The 15266-nt window shown below is 39.9% G+C and overlaps 2 protein-coding genes across 2 annotated transcripts in view; one reads left to right on the top strand and one right to left on the bottom strand.

The window, feature by feature from the left end:
• Window positions 1–1294, bottom strand: part of brun (trafficking protein particle complex subunit brun) — a 165314-nt gene extending 164020 nt beyond the window's left edge. Inside the window, exon 1 of the mRNA XM_080286340.1 lies at window positions 1178–1294. The gene's annotated coding sequence lies outside the window, so the exon portion shown is untranslated. The remainder of the gene's footprint in view (window positions 1–1177) is intronic.
• A 384-nt stretch (window positions 1295–1678) lies between these two features.
• LOC145417718 (TAF5-like RNA polymerase II p300/CBP-associated factor-associated factor 65 kDa subunit 5L) overlaps window positions 1679–15266 on the top strand; it is a 23261-nt gene continuing 9673 nt past the window's right edge. Inside the window, exons 1-5 of the mRNA XM_080286319.1 lie at window positions 1679–1778; window positions 4142–4275; window positions 9843–9990; window positions 12116–12228; window positions 13754–13844. Of these exons, the coding sequence (XP_080142445.1) occupies window positions 1710–1778; window positions 4142–4275; window positions 9843–9990; window positions 12116–12228; window positions 13754–13844 (555 nt within the window). The 5' untranslated portion in view covers window positions 1679–1709. The remainder of the gene's footprint in view (window positions 1779–4141; window positions 4276–9842; window positions 9991–12115; window positions 12229–13753; window positions 13845–15266) is intronic.

The raw sequence follows: 15266 nt of genomic DNA, 5'->3' as shown, positions 1-15266 counted from the left end.
TAATAGTGGCCGAGAGGCCTCCATTTGTGGCATGCAGTGACCAAGGCAGTCTTTATTTTTTATTTTACAGTAACTGAAGCAGCCTCTGTATTATCCATGGGGTGTGGGAATAGTCACCCTTCTTAATCCCTCCCCCTAACCCCCTGGCCTCCTTTAGGGTACATCTCAAGCTGGACCTTCCCATGAAGGTAAAGCTGGGTATTATGGGCACCCTCAAATTCAAGACACTCCCATGTTCACACTGCTATAAGGAACAGCAAATGAAAATATGAGAAATGTATGAGTAGTTAATGTTCCTTGTCTATTCCACTCATCTTACTATGGCTGATATTTTTAAATACCGTACCTGGATGACTATACTGGTAAGGTAAAGGCTGTGTCCCCTGGGTACGATGTACAGCTGTGATCCCATGAAACACTTAGCCCCCACACTAGTGTACCATGTCGCTTCTAACTGATCGGTTACCGGTACATTGAGGGGAACCATGCACTGGTAACACCTTCACCACTGCTACCTTTGCTTGTGATCATTTCCTCATTCTTACCAATACAACTAAGCGCAACTGACCCAGCGCTTGTGCAAAAAGGTGAAAAAAGTGTTTCTGCTTCATGTGTTAACAAATGTACAAGTATCTCCAGGTGAAAGATGAATCAGTAATAATATTTTACAATTGTTTTAGTATAATCCTGAATGCTTCTCCAAAGTTTTATTGAGTCTCCCCGATGCAAAAATGTACAAAATGAAATTGTAAAATAATGAAATTTTGTGGCAAAAAAAAAAAAAAGGGAAACAACAACAAAGAACACACAAAACAACCAGGAAATATGATAGTTCTTTTAAACAACTTCGTCAGTAAGTAGCAAGTGATGAACATCTTTGCGGTATTTAGCAAACTTTCCAGGTCACTTCATCAGGTATTAAAAGTACATACTATATGTATCAGAATATATAAACACAACTCTCCATAACAGAATTTCTGCATATTAATAATGTGTGCATGTATCTCCTTTTAATACAATACTTGGAAATGTCACATGAGAGTCATTTTGAGTAATGGTAAGTTTGCCTAGAGGGAGTAATTACAGGAGAGCTGCAGAAGAGGGGGGCGGATGGTGACATTACCACAGCATTTTCTTCCTAAAATATCTCAACATGGACTGAAACGCTGATACTCACCATAATTGCAGCACTCGTCGACTACTGGAGGATATTCAGGATACTGTTACAGCAAGCAGATGAATTACAAACTGTAATTATTGTAAAACGTCACTGAGAGCAGCGTTAGGGGAGTCTTTCTTTGTTACAGGGTTGCCAACATGAAACACATCCTGGGTAAAATAACCAGAATGGACTTCGCATTTGATATAGCAAGAGCAGTATGAACAACAATAAAAATTGTAAAATATAGTAAATTACTATGTGCTAACCATATATGTGATATGTGAAGTGAATTACGGCATGTCTAATTAATACAAGCTTTCGTAAAGATAAGAGTACTGAGGAAACAATACTAAACATGGAACATACCTAACTTGAATATTAATTTCAAACACAATTGATATAAAAATAGCCCTCATTTCCTCTTAGATGGTTTGGATACATGTTGGTTATATTAACTCTGCTGGCTGACTGTAATGTTGGTAGGCATGTATTTGGTAAACATGTCGGCTGGTCAGCTGTAGGGCGCTTTAACATGACGCTTTAAAAGATGAAGAAGGTTAAGACTGAAAAAGTAATGTCCACCGTCACCGATTATCTGAAGAAAAGGAACTTAGAGGTATGTCCTACTGCACAGGTGGTGGAGTACTCCAATATATGCCCCAGTTTTAACACATCGCGCCTAGTTTGACATCTAAGTAATGGATTTCCATGTTTTTGCAATCAGTTTATTATGTTATAAACATATCGTTGTAGTTGTAGGCGATTGGGTGTTATTGTTTATAGCCAGAAGTCTTGAGGGTGTTTTTTCAGCAGAGTTTATGGTGAAATACTTTAGAACATTTTGTTTGTACAAATTCATATACCGTTCAGTGGAAGGACCAATATACCTTCATTTTTTACATTGCCAGTTTGTTCTTGTGATGTTTCGTCAACATTGCTTGAAGTTTTCTGACAGTAATCAAAATAAAGTAGTAACTTAGACTTGAATAATTATGTGAATCTGGTACAGTAGTAAATTTGGAGAATTTGAAGGTTACACTTGGCTGTTCTTAATACACCATTCTTTTTCCATTAATGCCCTGCCTGTCAGCCAGAAACTATGCCTCCTGTACATCTCTGAACAAGTTCAGGATGTCAGGTGGCAAGATTAGTTGGTAAATGTAAAGTTTTAGACCTTCATTATTATTATTTTTTTCAGTACATTGTATAACAAGCTATACCATCACAAATGCTTTTTGTTATATAGTAAAAGTCCTTTAATCCGGAATGCAGTAGCCTACTGACCTTCCGGATTATCAGATATTCTGAACTATCAGACAGGTATCTGAAAGTGTTCAAAACACACCCCAAAAAATAATAAATTATAATGAGTAAAATATGATAGTTTTCTTTACTTACCTTTGTAGTGTAGTGCAGATGTAGGCTGTTTGAGGTCATATTAGTGCTAGTAGTGTTGGGGCGGTACAGTAGTACCACTGATATTTTTTTCCCCTGATTTTTCTCGACTTTTTACCCAAAAGAGCTAAAAATGACCCTGGGCTGAAAATTCCGAACCATCAGATGCTAGATTATCAGAAGTTTGCTGTACTTAGTAAGAAGGAGAGGGAATTATTCAGCTTATAGCCTGATCCATTATTGCATTAGTGTTAAAATGAGTTAATCTAACCTCACCTCACTGTATTTAGGTTATATGCAGTAGTGGACAGAGCTAGGAGTTCCCCCCTTTCCCCCCATGTTATTTACTAAGTATTACCCTAAGTGAAACATTTTTGCAGTGGAAAAGTCATACAGAAGATCCCCTTCCATCAGGCAGTATCAAAACCACATTTTTAAAAAATGGTTATGGACTGAAACCTTTATTATCTGGTAATATGGCTATTGTTGCATATTGGTGAGTGCTGACCATACCTTCATACTGAGTTGTCTGACTGAAAGGCTTACACCTGTATGCCAGATTCCTTTACGGTGACACAACATTAGGTGATGGCGCATCAAGACTGCGGTACATGTCCTTTATCAGCGTAGTAGTTCAAAAATGCTCTCTTTCCAAAAATAGTCCAGTTTCTTTTGAAAATCTTCAGTATTTGGGGCTGACACAACATCTTGTAAAGACTCCAATCATCAACTATCCTTCTTGAGAATGAGTGTTTTCTTACATCAAGCCTTGAGTACTCTTTCTTCAACTTAAGATGATGTCCCCTTGTGCTGGAGTCATGGAGCTTAAAAAATATTTCTCTCTCAATTCTTACATGACCGTTCATTATTTCATACACCTCCATTATGTCATTCCTTTTCTTCCTGTAGCACAGTGAGAACAACTGCAACACTCTAAGTCCTCTTTCATAGTCCAGTCCACTAATTTCAGGAATCAATCGAGTTGCTTTCTTCTGTACCATCTCCAAACTGTCCATATCCATCTTAAACCTTGTTGACCACACTGAAGTACCATACCCCAGGATTGGTCTAACCAATGAGCAGTACAGTCTGACCAGCATTTGACCTTCCAGATGTGTAAATGTTTTTATTACTCCCAAAACATAGTTGGCTTTCTTGACTGTGGCTGCTATGGTACATGTATGTGAAATATTAAATCCTTGTCCACTAGAATCCCTTTCTCCACCGTAGTCTCTGATAGCCTATATCCTTTATATCATTTTGAGTTGCCATAGTATATCTGCTACTTGGGTTATTTTTTCCAAAATGAATCACCTTACATTTATCTACATTAAACACCAGCTGCCAGTTTAATATCAAGGTACAAATGTTATCTATATCATTTTGTAGGGCTTGGATTTGAGTGTCTGTATTCACCATACCATACAACTTAGTATCATCTGCAAATTTCTTCATAAGGAAAAAAAAAATTGCCATTCAAACACTCATACTCTCTACTGTACATCAGTACTAAGTTAATTACCTGGCACTTTGCTATTTTGGTTGGTGCACTGTTCTTTGCAGGTGACTGTCTTTGTTTTTCAGACTGGAATATCAGGTGGGGTGGCAACAGAACAACATGCTGGAGTGCTGGGCCTGGTTTCTCCCTCAACCCCTAATACCTTTACCTTCTCCACCACCTCCACTCACCACTCACACATCGATCACCAGTATGTCAGGTCAGTTATCCACCACTTGATTATGGTTACTGTGTGATGCACATGCATTGCTATTTGTTTACTAGCATTTCCTAGATGTCCAGTGAATTTGTTTTGTATCATTGCTAAGCAACGTTGGGTCTGGTTAGTACTTGGATGGGTGACCGCCTGGGAACACCAGATGCTGTTGGCATCCCTACGTGAGTGGGGTTGGTGGAGGATTAGTGCCCCTCCCTGTAAAACAATTAACTCTAAGCCGTTGGCCACCCCGTTTGGGATACATGGCGTCTGGCAATGAATGAATGAATGATCATTGTACATTCTGTTAATTTATCATCATTGTGTCATCTCTCTATATATTATCATTATTATCATGGTACTTAAAGAGCGAGTGATGAAAAAGAGGACTTATGCACCTAGGAGGAAAATATGGAAGCTGGAAAAACAAGCAGTAAGGGATGCTTTTTATAGCGAGATGAGGAGAATAGTGGCTGAACAGGGAGCCGTTGACAGAGGCATTAATGAACAGTACATAGCCCTCAAGAACAACCTCTTGAGTTACTGATGCAGTATTCTGTTAGACAAAAGGCCCACCAAGACATAAAGTAACTTGGTAGTGGAATGAGGGTGTAGAAGCTGCAGTTAAGGAGAAAAGAAGGCTTTTCTGGGAATGGTAGAAGGGTGGTAACAAAGAGGAATACTTGGATGCTATGCATAGGGCTAGAAGAGAGGTATACAGGGCAAAGTCTGAGAGACTTTTACCTGATAACCTAAATTGTGTGGAAAGGAAGAATATAATATTTAAGATGGCATATCAGGTGAAGAGGGATAATCGGGATATTATATATGAGCAGTGTGTGAAGAATGATGAAGGAAGGGCAGTGGTGAACAGTGGGGATATTAGATGCATGGAGAGTGCATTATAGCCGTATGTTGAATGAGGAGTTTGACTGGGACAGGGTTTGAAGCCAGCAGATCCAGTTTTTGGCACTTGGCCTTTGATTGATGCTGCTATTGTGAGTGAGGCAGTTGGCAGGATGCGGATGGGGAAGGCAGCAGGTGTGTCTGGGTTGACTGTTGAAATGTTGAAGGCCTCAGGAGATATAGAAGTGAGGTTATTCACTGACCTGAAAAATGTGATTATAAATGAGTATGTTGTCCCAGTTGATTGGCTGAAGAGTGTCCTGTAATTTAAATATGTACCAGGGGAAAGATGATGCCCTGGAAAGGGGAAATTATAGAGGTATAAAGCTTTTAGATCAGATAATGAAGGTAATGGAGAGAGTTCTAGTAGGCATGATTAGAGAAAGAGTGAATATTGATGAGGTGCAGTTTAGGTTAATGCCAGGCAGAAGGACCACTGATGCTGTACTCATTGTTTGACAGCTTCAAAAAATATATATAGGAAAGAAAAGGGAACTATACTCTGTTTTTGTTGATTTGGAGAAGGCTTTTGACAGAGTCCCTTGAGAGATGGTGAAGTGGTTAATGAGAAAGCTTGGGATTGAGGAGTGGCAGGTCAGGGTGGGTATGGCCATGTATGTGGGTGCTCGCACCCAGGTAAGAGTGAATGGAGATTTGAGTGATGAGTTTTCCATGAATGTTGGTGTGTATCACGGGTCAGTTTTGCGACCCTATTTGTTTATCATGGTACTTGAAGCCTTCTCATGTGACTTCAGAAATGAACTCTCTTGGGAGATGTTGTATGCTGATGATTTGGTGTTGATTGCAGAGAATGAATGGGATATGGAGGAAAGATTTAGGAAGTAGAAAGATGGTATGGGGCACAAGGGCTTAAGAATAAATGCAGATAAAGCAGAAGTGATGATATCTAGGGTTGGTGGCAGTACTGTCAAAGTAGAGGGAGAGTGGCCATATGTAATTTTCCACAAGGGCACAGAAAGTAATTCCATCTTGTATGGTGTTTGTGACAAGTGGGTGCATAAGAGATGTAGTTGTATTAGAGGTAGACTGCGAGATAATGCTGATTTTATGTGTGCAGTGTGTCGGGGATAGCAGGTGGAGATTATCAGATGTGAAAGGATTGAACTTGCTGGTGAGTCTCTTGAGCGTGTGGAAGAGTTTTGTTTTTTAGGAGAAATGTAATGTGCTGGAGGTGGGACTGGAGCTAGCTCTGCGGTGAGGGTGAGGAGTGGTTGGAAGAAGTTCAGGGAACTGTTGCCTTTCCTGACATTGAGAGGACTCCCCTTACGTGCTAAGGGATCTTCATATGCAGCATGTGTTAGGAGATTAATGCTATATGGTAGTGAGACCTGGGGAGTAAAGGAAGAGGATATTCGCAGGATTCAACAAACAGAAATGACAATGATTAGGTGGATGTGCAGTGAGCTCCTGAGTGCGAGGCCGGGGAGGGCTAGGTTTACGATGGAAGAGTTGAGAAGTAGGATGGGACAGGAGTTTATTCGTGCTGTGACGAGGAGAGGTAGATTGAAGTGGTTTGGCCATGTGGAGAGGATGGAGAATGATAATTGGGTGCAGAAAATGAGAAAGGTTTATATTAGGGGTGGGGTTGCGAGTGGTAAACCAAAAAAGACCTGGGACGAGGTCATTAAGTATGACCTCATGGTTAAGGGACTGAACAGGGAGGCTGCCAGAGATCAAGCAGCATGGAGAGCTGCCATTAGGTGTCCAAGGCTGATGCATGCAAGCATGTTGGAGCCTTCAAAAATTAAAACAAAAATCATCCTAACCCTATTTCCCCCACCTACCCACATTAAAAAAGGGGAGGAGGGTGTGAACCAGAAAAAAAAAAAAAAAAACTTTAAAGATATTGGCCAACTACCTAAGGAGAAATGACCCCACCCCACCCCAGTGTTTCTTGCAAATGTTTAAATCTGGAAGGCTTTTGAAATGTTGTGTGAAAGTGCATCTGAAACTATGTTAAAGTGGCTGTGTTTTTGTAGAGTCTATATATATCACTGAGGACCTCAGTAGGTTGCATTGTGAGATCACATCAAAGAATATACAGTTGAACCAGTGGGTGCCCCAGGGTAGGATTGAATCTTGGTCAGGATAATTGATAGACACACACATACTACCATTATGACTTCCAGAGTTAGGGAATGATTGTGTGTGTGTGTGTGTGTGTGTGTGTGTGTGTGTGTTTTAGTCAAATTTTTCCAACTTGATGTACAGTAATATTAAGGTGAAGTGCTAGAAAGAATAGGAAGAAAGGTTGCTGGTTCTTTGAAAGCAATGATAAGAGCAGGAAAGTGAGCATGGAAGTAAATAAGTCTCTACATGACATTATTGTGATGCCAACCCTAATGTATGGAAGTGAAGCATGGACCTTGTTGGAAGGACACAAGTCAAGAGTAAGAACAATGGAAATGAGTTATTTGAGAGGAGCATGTGGAGTTAAGAAGAGAGACAGACTGACAAATGGGGAAGTAAAGGAGAATTGTGATGTGGATATGGATGTGATAGAAAGGGTTAGGAGAAGCACATTGAGGTAGTTTGGCAACGTGGAGAGGATGGAGAGCGAGAGACTAATGTGGAGAGTGTATGGGAGGGAGAGGGAGGGGGAGGCCGGAGATGAGATGGAGGGATGGAGTGGAGAGGTATATGAGAGAGGAGGGTGTGAGCTGGGGGCAGGGCAGTGAAATGGCATTGGACAGGGTGACGTGGAGGTGATTTGTTTGTAGCAACCCCCTATGGGATTGAGGCATCTGGCAATAGATAGATAGATATATTGAGTGTACTACAGTATTTATTATCCTGTAAACAATATGAGACTGCCATATGTACCGGTACCATATGTGAAGATATCAAGCAAATGTTAGCCCAGCACGAACAGGCCACTGTATTCTGCTTCTGTTCATGTATAAGTTCCAGAGCCTTCAGATTGTTTCAGTTATTGATTTTACCATTATTAGTACAGTAGTTAATTGTAAATCAACCAGTGTTGGTCAGGTGCCTAAAAGAGGTATCGAAGTGTGGAAATGGGTCATAGGTGGGGGGGAATTTTAGAGCCACTCATGCTACCTTATTTTCCTCATCATTTATTAATCTGCACAGATATATAATCCATGCTAACTCACAAGCATTATATACTCATAGATTTGGGCGCCAAGTATATACAGGTGGTCCCCAACTTACAATCGGGTTACATCCCAAGAAACTGGTCATAAGTGGAATTTTTTCTATATAAGTCAAAAATGCATTTAATACTCCTAACCAACCAGACGTCATAGCCTAGCCAAGCCTACCAAGCCTGTTCAATATGCTTAGAACACTTAAATTAGCCTACTGTTGGGCAAAATCATTAACACAAAGCCTATTTTATAATAAAGTCTGTAATATCTCATACTGTACCGAATACTGTACCGAAAGTATTACAAGACGGTTAAGGTTGAAGATTCGTAAGTTGACCGTTCATAAAAGAGGGACCGCCTGTATGTGCATCTGTGGAATACAGTATATATATCATATTCTGAGTGTCACTGTTTTGTATTCATTTGTTTTTAAAATTATTGGATCATATTAGCTGGAATATAATTGTTTTTGTTGTTTTGGTCTTGTTTCTATTAGTCTGACAGGTTTTTTTGTAGAATGCAGTACTGTATAAATATACATCTTGCAGTAATGAATGTCATTTTGGTACTGTATAATTATTGTGAAGGAGCATTGTGGTGTGGATGTGGATGTGATGGGAAACGTTAGGAGAAACACACTGTGGTGGTTTGGCCATGTGGAGAGGATGGAGAGTGAGAGACTGATGAGGAGAGTGTATGTGAGTGAGATGGAGGGGGAGAGAGGGAGGAAGAGGCCAAGGATGGGATGGAGGGATGGAGTGGAGAGGTATATGAGAGGGGGTGTGTGAGCTGGGAGCGGGGCAGTGAAATGGCGGGGGACAGGGCAATGTGGAGGCAATTTGTTTGTGGCCGCCCCATATGGCATTAAGGCGTCTGGCAATAGATAGATAGATAATTATTGTACCATATTTATGTATGCCACTAATAGTTCTGTGATAATTTTCAAGTACAGTACATAGTAATGATACTTTGTGGCAGGTGGGGGCGCTCACCATCCACTCACTCGATGTAGTGCTGCTCTCAGGTGTCTGCCCTTTCCTCTCCTCTGTCCATTCCATCCATCCTCTTCTGTCTTTCTTTCCTTCATTCTTTCCTCATTCTTTTGCCTGTGGGTGACTTTATACTCCCTCTGTCTTTTTCCTTCATTCTTTCCTCTTCCCTCTGCCTGTGAGTGACTCTACACTGAGTGACAAGCCAAATGGTTTCTTGTACACCAGGAAACCATTTACTACGATGGGTGGTAACCATATAATCAAATTTTGGCGCCAGGTGGTTTAGTGGGTAACAACAGCACTCCACTCGGATTGAGCCGGTGAAGGTTTATATCCAGGGGGTGTTTGGGGTTTATTGCTCACGTAATGCCACTCAGGGATGAGTGATGCTGGTCACTCTCATCTTAAATGCCAGGACCAACTTGCCTAGCCCCGGGCTCCAACGCTCCTCATGGGGCAACGTAGGATTGGATGATGATGGATGACATCGTATAAGAGTATTTGTAATCCTGTACAGTATTTGTATATCCACATATTCCAGACTTAAGTCATGGATGATGGAAGCCAGTGAGCCATGTCGGTCAGAGTTGTCACAGGTACTCTTCCCATTGTTCATTCACCTTTACCTGGAGCTAGTGGCTGGTACTGGACGCCAGGCAGCTAGAAAATTCTTCGTTAAGCATTACCAGGTTTGGAAAGTTATTTTAATTGTTAACCCCTTGTATATGTTGATGGAAGTTTCATTAACTCTTTTGGTGTGAGAAGTCTATCATAATTGAATTCAGGTAGTAGATGGATAGCTGTCATCATGCCTGGGAGAGTGAAATGTGGCTACAAAGTTGGTAATTAGGCACATAATCATTACTCTTGTGTGGGGAAAATTCAGCCACAAATACTGTCACTCAGTGAACTTTTTTAGTGCTTGTACATCAAAGTCCAAACTGAGACTCTTGCATTGTTACGAATTGTATTAAACTTCATTAATATTTTTTTTTCTCAACAGCTTCCTCAAATGTTAGGTAGTAATTAGCAGGTCTTGGCACCTGGTTCAGCCTCCATTCCTTAGAAAACAACAGCTGTACCATAGCCAGCCCTGATACAGTAGAACCCCCATTAACCAGCAATTAAGGATATTTTAAAATGCCAGATTTAAAAATCTGCTGGCCATATGAGATTTACTCTTGTAGATAACCTATAAATGACATATAAATTATAAGCTGCAGTGGTATCAAACAAGCATTATTTTACATTTTGTACTGCTTTGCACCATTAGGTGACCAAGGCCAATGCATGCAAGCATGTTGGAGCCTATATAAATGAAATAAAGTGATTGTACATCCCTGTACACTCTCTGTCCTGGAATTGAAGTTGCTGTGAAAGTGTTGTGGTTGTAATGCAATAAAATGAGTGAAGAGTGATGACCATGTTATACACTTCCTGAGACATGCTTATCCTTTTTTTTTTTAAATCAGTATGAAATGTATGCACTCTCCTTATTTAGTATCCGTATCCTTTGAAGGAGTGTGGACTAAATACTGCACTCAGAATTAATATAATGATTCTTTAAATTCCAGTTGATCCTAAGTACTGTAACTTAGTGTTTTCATTCAAGTCTCTTATAAACCTCACACTTTTATTTTAACTATTTCAGTAATGTTAACACATTCTGTGTCTGAGAGTCAATTTTCAACGTTGTCAGCTGTTTATGAGGTACAGTATTCTCGTCTAATTACATAGACACAAAAACATTTGGGCTCAGGTGATTTTTCAGCAGTTTTTATGGTGCAGGAGGTGGCAGTAGTTATGTAAGCAGCAAAATTAGCCCAACTGGCCCAAGTTGTCACACAACGTCTACATATTTTTATGTTTTTTCCTTGTACAGGGGCCTTTTGTCCAGCACTGTGATTAGATAGAACAGCACTGCCATAGTTGACTAATTCTGTACTGGACAATGGAGGCATTCACCATCCAATCACTCAATCTAGTGCAGCTCTCGGTTGTCTACCCATTCCTCTCATCCTTCTTTCCTTCCTTCCCCTTGTCATTATGTCCTTTCCTTCCTCTTCCTTCTGCCTATGGGTGACTTTACACCACCTCTTCTGTATTTCTTTCCTTCATTCTTTCCTCTTCCTTCTGCCTGTGAATGACTTTACACTGAGTGATAAGCCAAATGGTTTCCTGTACACCAGGAAACTATTTACAATGCTGGGTGGTAACCATATAACCAAGTTATGGTGCCTGGTGGTTTACTGAATAAATAAGGCGCTCCAATCAGATTGAGCCTGTGCAGGTTTATATCCTAGAGGTGGTTGGGGTGTATTGCTCACTTAATGCTACTGAGGGATGACTGAAGTTGGTCACTCTCATCTTAAATGTCCGGATCAACTTGCCTAACCCCAGGCTCCCACGCACCTCATGGGGCAACATAGGATTGGATGATGATGATGATGATGATGACAAATAATGAACCTCATAGGGAAAATTATTTCGATCAGACAAGACTCTTTAAGTTAATTCACAAGAATCCTTATAATGTTGTACTGTAAACAGTGAGAGGCAAATACACAAAACTGCAATTTACATTTCTTTTTTGTATCTAAGGGTATTCATATACTGTCTTTATCTGTGAAGATCATCTAATCCCATGTTCCCCCATCAGGTTCACTGGGGCCAACGGTAGGCTGTTTAGTCAAGACATTAAAGGAAAGAGGATCATTCATTTGCCTCTGAGCAGCGCTATTTGGGCAGTAAACTTTAGCAACCCCTAGGGCTTAAAACCTTACCGATTACTGTAATATACCCTTGATTTTACAGGTATTTCTTGTAAACCGAGATTATGAAAACATACTGTCACAAGTTCTGAATGCATCATCAAATGTTGCTACATCAGGGGACATGGCTTCTTCTCCTGTTATTCAGAGTCTCAAGTAAGTTATTCTTTTATATCTTTGGCTGTTTAGTTGGTACGAATACAATTTGGCTACTTTATTTTCAAATAATTTAATAGGGCAAGTGTATTCCAGTTGCTGATTTAGTTGGCTGGATGAAGGACCTCTACATACTGTAGTTGGAGGGATAAATGAGCTTGAAGAGATCTCTTATTTCAGTGCCATGAATTGTTCAGGTGCAAGAAATATATCCACGATGGCTTATGTGTTTATATGTGAGGCCATCAGATCCAACTTCATGTGGTTGTTTCTTAGTTTTCACTCTTATAAGTTTTTAGGTGTAGTTGAAGAGGAAGGCCAGTGTGCAATAAATTTCATGCACTTTGCATTGATGTAAGAAGTGTCTTAATGAAGTACACCTTCATTGCTATATTTTGCTAAATGCAGTTTCAACTAAAGGTAAATTAAACATTTTAGACAATCATGTTAGTGGTAGGTGGTGGCGACCATCATCCACTCACTTGATGTAGTGCTGCCTACTTCTTCTTTAGCCTTTACTTTTTTTTTTTTTTCTGCCCTCCTCTCTTCCTCTTTCTCCCATCTTTCCTGTCACATCTTATTGCTTTTCTTTCCTTTACAGGTGGCATTACATTGAGTGACAATCAAAATGGTTTCCTGTAAGCCAAGAAACCATTTACAACGCTGGATGGTAACCATATAACCAAACCATACGTGCTCCCTACGTGTCAGCAAGTGGGTTGGTGGAGGGTTAGTTCCCCTCCCCGTAAAACAAATAACTCAAAGTCAATGGCCACCCCTTACAGGATTGTGGCGTCTGGCAGTAGGTAGATAGATAGATAGCTAGATGAATTTATTGCCAAAGTTTTGACAACTGGTGTGTGCCTTTTTTTTTTTTTTTTTTTTTTTAGAGGTACTGATAAATTCACTGTGTTGATATGAGGGGTATTGATATTTACATCCAGTGGTGGTTGTCTTGGTTTTTCCTTTACTTGATTTTTAAAAAGCAAAAAATTAGGTATTTAACAGTGTAGTCTTTGTTATGACAGCAACAACAACAAAAAATGCAAGTACTGTATGCTGTATTTGTTATTATCTTACCCAGTTGGAATTTTTGTATTTCTCTGCAGTTCTACTCATTTAATGCTATACAGTAGTATAATACTGGTACTCCACATATTGTGTATAATCAGCTGTATTGTAATGTTTTCATTTTCTTTTTTTCAGTTGTTAATTTTGAGGTACTAGATAATAATAATCTTTAACCTATCCCCAGTTTCCATAATATGGGGTGAGGAAAACTCCCTCCATCCATTTTCCAGTCCTACATTTCCCCATCAGGAGCATATGAGCTTGGGGCTCTGCTAGTTAATCTTGATATTAAGAAATTTCGCAAGCTGGAAGAGCGATTAAAAAAGGGAGGAAGGGGGAACCATCAGTAGTGCCCAGTAAAATGGAACAGACTTTGAAACATTGCATATTCTTCCATACTAGAATTACAGATGATCATAATGCCAGTTATTCACCAGAATGCGTACTGTTGCAGGAGTGGGAAGTATTCAGTGCGTCTCAGTGAGTTGACTTTGAACTACTTTCTCCGTTATCTCAAGGCCACAGAAAACCCAACACTACTTCAGGTAACAACATTTGTGTAGCTACCTGCAAATTTTGTATTTAGTCTGTAAATGAAATTTCTTGATTAGTCATGGTGAAGTGGATCCTCATGTTGTGCAGATAGTGAGTCACGGCCTTCTGCTATTTATATACAGTAGGCTAATCAAAATCCGCATAAATGAAGTCACAAGAATAATTGCTTTTTAAATATTGTGTCACAAATATCATAGTTGCCTCTAACTTCCCTATAAGAAAAAATGAAACTGTAATACTGTAGTAAGTTCTGTTTTACCCAGTCTGGGCATTGGAGCCTGAAGCTAAGCTACTGTAGCCCAGTACATTTTTGGATAAATGACCAGCCCACTTCCTTTGGTGGCATTACATGATTGAAAAGCATCCAGTTACCTTTTTGGGATGGAACTTATTGTAAAGCTGATGCTCTGAATGTGATATTTACAGTTACACAAATGCTGCAGTCAGAGTGACAGCAAGCATGTGTGATCCTTTCACCTAACAGTAGCTCTTCGTGTGTTGCAGCCTTGAGTCATTTCCTTGCTCAGACCCCAAGTCCTGAGGTCTCCATGTCTTCTTAGGATGCCTCTGGGCACTTATCTCACCACATGAACAACTGTGACCTCCTCAGGCAGTATAACATTAAGGCAGTAAAATGCATCTTAATCTAACCCTGAGTTTCACTCACTGTGACTTTAGAAGCAGACATTATTGGCTGCATTAGATAGGGTTAACCCCTTCAACCCAGGGAAGAAGTGTATTTCTTATCTTATTTTTGCTAGTATTTCTCATCCTATTTTTGCTGTCTCTAGACAATGACATTTAGCTAAGGAGAGATTTTTTTTTTTTCTTTAATGGAAAAGTTTGATATTGCTTTTAGTAGCCTCATCAGTACAATAGGTCTCTCATAAGTTGAATAAACTTATCTGAAATTAGCAAGAATAAACTTAAAATTGCAACACCAGATTGAACGGGTTAAGTTGTATAATATAGTGTTGGTAACCATCAGTTTTATGTCCATCATCCAAGTCTATGTTATCCCATCAGGAGTGTAGAGGCAAGCTATACATCCAGATATTTAAGGGAAAGGGACCAGTCATTTTCTCCCTGAGTGGACATTTCATGAACAGTAAACCTTCATCCATTCGTAGAACTTCAACCTATTGGTTCTTATGATTGGAGGACCTTAGCCTGCTAGACCATTTGGCATGCATTTGTTGAGTGCTGTATGTGGTCACCACCTGCTTAGTAAATAGTTTTATGGAGTGCATGAAGTCAGTGGACTCTTCACTCAGTGTAGAGTCACCTGAAGGGGGCACTTCATCAGGTTAATAGATGTTGGTTGCCCTACAAGATGGAATTTAGATTAAAATGTCGAATGGAAGGAGTTAAGTGCATTTTTTTAGGAAAATACTAATTAGGTAGTAAATTGT

This window comes from Coenobita brevimanus, chromosome 111, assembly GCF_032717465.1.
Source record: "Coenobita brevimanus isolate Jiangsu-jjx chromosome 111, ASM3271746v2, whole genome shotgun sequence".
Classification (NCBI taxonomy): domain Eukaryota; kingdom Metazoa; phylum Arthropoda; class Malacostraca; order Decapoda; family Coenobitidae; genus Coenobita; species Coenobita brevimanus.
This window is presented reverse-complemented; position numbering and strand designations above follow the sequence as displayed.